We start from the raw sequence: 7,728 nt of genomic DNA, 5'->3' as shown, positions 1-7,728 counted from the left end.
ACGATGATAAATAAATTCAACGGGGAGAAGTGTACAATTTCCAAAAACTTGGATGTGCAAAAGAAACCAACAAAGGACTATTCGGTATTTGACTTTGATTGTAATAAGATCAAGGATGCAACATCCCATGAAAATAAAGTGACAAATAAATTTGACAGGGAGAAGTATACAAACGTACATAAGAAATGGACATACATATGCATGAAAAGAAAGTGAGTCCAGGAAGATGTAGAAAAGCAACCAAAGAGAATAGATTAATGAATGAAGATTAACTACTAAAAGCAATGCGATCTACATGTTGCAAGTGAAGTTGTCTGCATTCCATTAACATATTGGCATCAAGGGATGTAGAGAATAGGTGTGGCAAAGAAGAGGGAGCAAAAGAAATGAATACCTTCTTACGAGGTTCTCTTGCTTTCTGGTAAATGACACGAAAAAGCCAAATTTTGAACAACAGATAAAGCCTCGTATAAATGGAAAAAGTATTTGCAATAATGCATATCGCATTACCATAGGATTATCACATGGCACATACTGGGATTTGGCAAACAAAGCAAAGTATGGAGTAAAGTTTAACATTCATGGAAACACAAGAAGGCCCAAAACAAGAGCCTCAATGGTCGCGGCAAGAGCAATTTTAAAAGACTACATTCATGAAATTGCTTTACCTCAACCCCATCTATCTGAAATGCATCTTCCAATAGGTTTGATAAAAAAAGAAGTGTTTAAGTCTATTGGAGAAACAGAGAGGCAAAGAGGGCATGCTCCGACGTCTTTTCACAATTTGTATACTCATTGGAAGGAGCTTTGTATATGTTAAAATCCCAAAAAGGCAAAAAATGTCAAAGTGTAGTGATTGTGATGATCTTAAGCGAGCACTTGAGGGTGCAACGTCTTAAGAACAAAGAGAGAATTTCATCATGGACTGGTTTGGCATTCTAGACTAAAATATGCATTTTGGAAGGAGCAAGCTATTTCTCATCCAAATGAGTACATGTGCGTTATTGTAGATGGTATGGATCAGAACATAACAACATTACCTCGATTCATTAATACTGCACCTAAGCTACAAGAAAAATATTTTTTGAAGACACATCTACGTGGAGTGTTAGTGCATGGATTTAAGTTTTTTGTAGACATATGGATTGATTCATTGCATCTACATGATAGCAATTGATTTGTAACGTCAATTATGAAGGCAATTCACAGTGTACATGCAGAAAAATGCCACCTACCAACAAATTTGAGAATATAGGCAGACAATTGCAGAGGAGAGAATAATAATGTACTCTCTTTTGCATTTTGCTCAATGATAATCGCTCATTGAATCTTCAATGAGATTGAAGTTGGGTTTTTGTTGGTTGGACACACACATGAGGATATTGATAAGGTTTTTAGCACAGTCTCAAGAGAGCTAAAACACAAGGACATGGAGACGATGGATGACTTGATAATAAAATGTGGGAGGCAAGTTGGTGGCCATAAGGAAGGTACAATATGCTCCACGGTTGAAAGGATGTATGATTGGAAGAGCTTTATTCTACCTTTCATATGAAAAGGTGGTGACGCCCTAATTGGTCATAGCGCTCCACAGTACTTTTCCTTTTTCTTAAAGGATGAAAAACCAGTGATGCAGTGGCAACACTATACTCATGATACAACATGGGAACCCGAAGAACATTACTGTCTCTTAACTTCACTCCCGAGCAAAGAAATGCATCCAGTATGGGCTCCTATGAAAGAATTCAGCGAGAAATCTAAAGGTGAAATAGAAGGCTTAAAATCTTTTATTACATATAAAGAGGAAATGCTTCGTAGATTTCCTGATTGGAAGCCCTCTTGGAAGGAACACACTATTATTGTAATTAAGAAGACCTATCAATTGATAAAGGACCTTGCGAAAATGCGAGTAGATGATGCTAAGGCCAAATGTTGGTAACGACTTGCGACCATCGTTTGATGTCTTTGAAAATGAGTTTGATTCACTACTCCTACGTCCATATTATGGTCCAAGGAAGAGAGACTTTATGCCAAAAGTAGACATAGACATTCACTGTTTTGTTGCAGTTCGACCATCGAACGATGAGCATGAGAATGCTAAGTTTTGGGTTGCAAAAGTGGTGGATGTGAGCATGGATGACAAGGGAAAATTTGCAACATTTATAGCACTATGGTATGAGACAAGGGGTAGGAAGGAAACCATGATAACAATACACAGTATATTGGTTGTTTGAAAAAGGAATGGGTTCCAAACCATGAAGCAATTTTAGAGCTTTCCACAAAGATGGTCATAGTATTCTGGAAATCAAGGACAAAGAAAACAAGGAAGCACATGGGATATGACATAGAAGAAAAAAAAAGAATACCGCTACCCATTATTTCGCACATTACAGAGTTTTTGAAGATGCTCGCTAAGGAGGAAGTAGAAGGAGATAGTGCAAATGAAGAATGCCCATGACAATACCATTCAAGCATCAATAAAGACTCCAGATGATGGGTCTTCAAATGAGATTGGATGAGGATGGCATCCAAGCAACAAGTGACAATGAATCGGACATTCAAACAAACAAGTTGCCTATTTATACTTAACACATTTGTAAAGGCAAGATTGAGTTATTGAAAAGGCTGCGTGTTAGACTCCTTTGTACAAAGACTCATGGAGAGCAATATTTCCTGTAAACATATTACAATGTAAAATTGCAAGCATAGCTATTACTATTTTTGGACCACATTTAAAGAGTCTTCCATGCCTCTTGTCTTTTTTAACCTTTAATTTTTTTGGGACTTCAAGGGTGTTATTGTTTTCTATATCAAATTTTAAGTGCATTCTTTTGGATTAAATTATATTAATAAGTATGTATTTTGAAAGTGATTTTTTATGGATTTAAATTAATAACTCATGATTTTTTTAAAACATGAATAGGATTGTTAAAAACAAGAAGTATAAAAGTAGGATTTAATCGAAGTTTTTGCATTAGTACTGTACCATTATAGAGACAGATTGTGAAATTTATTATGTGGAAATGATAATGCCAAAAAGTAAACTTTTGATTCTCGAATGATATTTTCATAAAGTAAACTTTTCATTTGGAAAGGATTTTTGGGATTAGTCCAAGAGTAGACATATGAGTCCAAAATTAATGAAATAAGCACTTGTTATAGGGATAAATGAGTCACTCATATAGAGGGAAAGATATTTTTGGCTTAAGGTACTTGATGAAATATTATTGATACTCTATATGGGGAAGCATGAGTGACCCATCTAGAGGGAGAGATTATATATACTCTCGAGTGGACATCTTAATGCTCTTTTGTATGGTCGTATGGTGATTTGTAGAGTTCCTCAAGTCTCTAATTTAGTTTTACAAGATAACTCTTTTGGACTTTGGGCACTTGTTGCACACATGGGACCCCACACGCAACAAGCTTCCCAATATAGCATGGGTTATAAAGCCTACAACTAGGGGATTCTTTTGATTCATAAGTTGAGGGGAAAGCACAAAGTATTGGCTTGAGGCCCATCTTGTTCTAACTATGATTGAAAGTTTTATCATATGAGTAGGAAGGGAATGAGTTTTATGTTATACATAGTCTAGCATCTTCTTGAGATTTTGTCACTCTAAGAGATTCTCTTATCATTATTGACTGGCTCTAAGAATCTACCGTAGCAATAAGGATGCTGCATTAGCATTTCTAACTCATAGTAAAGAAGTTAGCTCTAGAACAATAGAGGAAGTCTTGCTACAAGTTGATGTAACTTAACTCATTGTATATTATTCCATGTCCATGAGACTTTGTTTTCTTTTTAAAGACTTTTGGTTCATTACATGACAAATGCTATTATTGTGTGGAGAATGGAAATGTTTAAATCGGTTGAGGTCACCAAAAGGACCCCTTGGCCCCCACAAATATGAGATTTGAAGTACAAATAAGGTTCACGAAAACATATTGAAATGTAGGGAAGGTGTAATGCTCTATTGTTATTCAATCATGATAATGTACCAAGAATATCACAATCCAAAATTCGAGTGACTCTATCAAAGACTCGATGGGTCTTGAACAAAAATGGATCTCCACCAGATACACCCTACACCGCACATGATCCATCAAGACTGGTTAGATCAGTAAGCTGATGTACCAAATGCAAAATTTACCCACTCATTCAACGAGAGAGTAGATGATTTGCAAGCCGGGGGAGTGGTCTAATCAGTAGTGGATTCATGTGTATAACCTGCTCATCAACAAGAGGGTAGATCAGCAGGAGGGGGTCGAAGGGATTGACGCGGTCCAACTCCGTTCTCGACAAGAAAAGCCGTATCCAGGCCCCAGGTCGTGTGAATTTCCAGATGGCAGTGCAAGAACCAGACTCCTGCAGCGAAAGCTCAGCACAACACGATTATACCCGTTCAAAAGAATTAGGTGCAGCGTGCGCAGCTCACTTATTATATTGTAAGCAAGAAGCAAAGTAATCTACCTGGATTGTCAGCTTGGAAGCGGAGTGCCACCCATCCCCCTTTGGGGACACCCACAGTGTTTCGCTCGGGAGGGTCTACCAAGTTAAAGCTTTTAGGGTCCACCGTTTGGTTGTAATTGCCTACGCCTTGCCCTACCACAAAGAAGTTATAGCCATGAAGATGGATCGGGTGGCTCTCTGTCGTAAGGATGCTTGTGCCCTGAAGAATGAGTTGTACGCTAGAATTAAAAGAAATTCGGCTGAGCTTGGTGCCCGTGTGGGGTGCCAGATTCTTGGGTTGGGGCCCCGTGTAGTTGAAGGGTACGAGTGGATTATCAGGGAAATCGGTAGTGAAAACTCTAGAAGCCTTGTTGAAGTAATACGCTTGTAGCAGAGCGATCCTGGGGAGAACGAAGGAAATATTGCTGACAGCGGCTGAGAAGTTGCCTCCGGAAGGTCCTTGACACAGCTGGCCAGGGGAACACTGTTTTCTCGCTAATCCAACTGTGAAAAACAAGTGCCTATTGACCTTGCGAGGCACTTTGGATGGATAGTCCTTGGAGTTGAGGCTCTTGAGGCTCTTGCTGAAGTTGTTGGCCAGGTTTGTATCGTTGAAGGGAGGAAGATGCGGCATGATGGGTGTTGCAGCTCCAGACTTGGCTCCATCGGAGTAGTCCAGAATCCCCGTAGCGGTGGTGTTATCAAAGGGGACGGTCGGACCAGCTGAATCATAGGCCCTGGCTGCGATTATGTAGCTTCCTGCCCGCTGGTCGGCATTAAGGAGGACGTTGGTGGTCTGTCCAGGTGCGATGAGAATGGTATCAGTCCTGAAAGGCTTGGTGTAACATGCGTCGATCTCCACAACCGTGAGTGTATGGTTTGCGATGCTGAAGAAGAGCTCGTCGTTGAGTCCGGCATTGACGATTCGAAGCAGGTAGGTCTCGTTTCTCACGACTGAAAGCGTAAACATATCTGAAGGAGGAGACCAATATATAAACAAGTAAGGATGTGGATACATCGTTCGATTCACAGGTGCTGAAAGCACTATAGTGTATTGCTACGCGAACATGTGTGGATGGATGGCGAATGGGAGCTAGGCATGATGAAATACCTTCTACTCACGGGCTTTCCCCACATACAACAATTAACAAATTGTCAAAACTAAGTGATCGGCTTCGCATGCACAAATACGAATTGCGAGCTAGTTGCAAGCAGTCAATCGTTTGCGATTCCGTCATGTTAGACACAGGTGTTGCAGGAGCTAACAACCATCACCTTTAGCTGAGCAGTTATAGAGAGCTCCTGGCTGGCCGTTGATGGTGTAGGCGTCCGAAACATTGGGGCCTGCTCCGGTTCTAAGAGCTTGCTTCAGCACAGCTTCCACGTCTGAATTCCACCACTCTCCTAAAGTATACAGGGTGAAAGTACAGGTTGTTATGGTACGTTAGCCAATCTATTAACGTACTCGCAAGAGACTAATGAACCCATTATTTTAGTTGATTACCAAGAACGATAGGAATTTCTCTGGCAGGTCGAGGAAACGGGTAGTATTTTCGGTGGTGGTGGTGCTTCGGCAAGATGATGATAGCCCCGTGGACGGTAGCGCGCATCCAAGAGATGTGGGCGTGCCAAAACAGAGTGCCTCGTTGCCCCGTTACTGTGAAATTGTAAACGTAGCTGTGGTTGGGCTGAATCGGGCACTGCGTTATGTAGGCAGGTCCGTCAAACCACCCTGTTCGGAGCTGTCGAACACCGTGCCTATCACAGCAAAGCAACCAACCAACCAGCCGACAAATCGCTGTTAGAACTCACAATGCGGAGTTTGGCAATCCCTCATCATGAAGCTGATCGTCTAGACTGTGATCGAAGGCTCACCAGTGGATCGTGATGTTCTTGTCTGGAAGATGGTTGCTCACGTTCACGATGACACGATCTCCTTCTCGGGCGTACAGGATCGGTCCGGGGAACTGATCGTTCACAGTGACGATCGGCTTGGTATGGCAAAGGCGAGAGAAGGTGGTGTATTGGACCTGCAGTCATGAGCAAAACAATGTTTGGAGCTGAGAAAGCGGGATCAAACCAATATGAGCAGCGAAAGACAAGAGCTAATATAGATTGCTGGAGCAGCAGCAGCTGGCAAGCCAACGAATGGAGAAGTAATGGATACATGGAAAGTGTAATTGAGGTGCTGCAGATGAGGCAGCTCGCTGGGGAAGGCAGTGCGGGGTACGATTATGAGAAGGATAAACAGGGAGGGCAAGCACGAGGAGACCAGAAACATGGCTATTGACGTGAAGGTGGCCATTATCGACTAATAACCTTGACTTTACACTCTTTTGAGAGCTCTTACAACTTTCACAAGCTTGCTAATTAGCTTTTTATCTATACACCCCTTATACACCATGCCATGTACAAGATCAATATTGGGGACTCCCACCCACTCCAAATCTGGTGGAGCTTCACTATTGCTTTGCTAACTTGTAGTTTGCTTCACTCTACATCATCAATTAGGTTCAATGTCCCCCCCCCACCCCACCTCGTTTAATGTTCATGGCTAAATTAGTTATCCCCATAATTTCTAACTCCAAAAGATCTCATTCATGGGTCCTTTCTCCCTTCTTGAACTTGGAAGAATTCCACCAACCCCATGACTCCAAAATTGTATTTTCTGTGCTTTGGACAAAAAGAGAATGAATTATCTACACTCAGCTCTAATTTACTCCACACTTTTTTAGACACAAGTCATAGTTTTTTGTACTAATTATCAAAATGGCAAAATCACTTAGAATACAAAGCTACTTGTGGGAACACATGTCCTAAGGCAAAGAGATCAGCATGGGATAGCGTACATTGGCCATGACATACACTACTTGCCTTGCATATGCACTTAGATTAAAATAACCCTTGTGACATGTCAAGGTGCTAGAGTTGAGTAAGGACATGTGCAAGGGTTCTAGCTACAAGGAGTCCCAATTGGTTTATTATGTTGATTTCTAATTATAACAAGGAAATCCATGGACCATGATGCCAATGATTTGTCTTTAGTTGCCTTCTCCACTTCTCATGTTTTCTTATGTGACGAATACATGCCCATACGATCCCAACTCAAACTACTATGTTATAGTCTTACTCTAACTGTTAGAGAGTCTGTCTGATCCTCTTTTTTCAAGACTTTTCCTAGAATGGCACGTGTCATCACAAGTGTTATAAAATCTACTCAAAGTCTTCATCGATATTTCCCTCACTTTCTTTGGGGTCAATGTTTGCTGGGTGTA

At 41.0% G+C, this 7,728-nt stretch overlaps 1 protein-coding gene across 2 annotated transcripts; it reads right to left on the bottom strand.

Annotated features, from left to right (window-relative positions):
* Window positions 1-4,060: 4,060 nt before the first annotated feature.
* Window positions 4,061-6,755, bottom strand: LOC147886392 (laccase-4-like). Of its 2 annotated transcripts, none has more exons than XM_087395586.1 (6): window positions 6,621-6,755; window positions 6,329-6,483; window positions 5,958-6,211; window positions 5,729-5,857; window positions 4,475-5,425; window positions 4,061-4,369 (listed from the first exon to the last, which is right to left on the bottom strand). In XM_087395586.1, the coding sequence occupies exons 1-6, from the start codon at window positions 6,732-6,734 to the stop codon at window positions 4,239-4,241; spliced, it is 1,734 nt and encodes a 577-aa protein (XP_087251712.1). In that variant the 5' UTR covers window positions 6,735-6,755; the 3' UTR covers window positions 4,061-4,238. The 2 variants fall into 2 exon arrangements, with proteins under 2 accessions (XP_087251712.1, XP_087251713.1); XM_087395587.1 differs by having other exon boundaries at window positions 5,729-5,854.
* Between the last annotated feature and the right edge of the window lie 973 nt (window positions 6,756-7,728).

Source organism: Dipteris shenzhenensis, chromosome 24 (genome assembly GCF_047967505.1).
Source record: "Dipteris shenzhenensis isolate YYH24624 ecotype China chromosome 24, Dip_SZ_1.0, whole genome shotgun sequence".
In the NCBI taxonomy this organism is placed as follows: Eukaryota; Viridiplantae; Streptophyta; class Polypodiopsida; order Gleicheniales; family Dipteridaceae; genus Dipteris; species Dipteris shenzhenensis.
The sequence above is the reverse complement of the archived record's forward strand: the minus strand, read 5'-3'. Positions and strand labels throughout refer to the sequence as shown.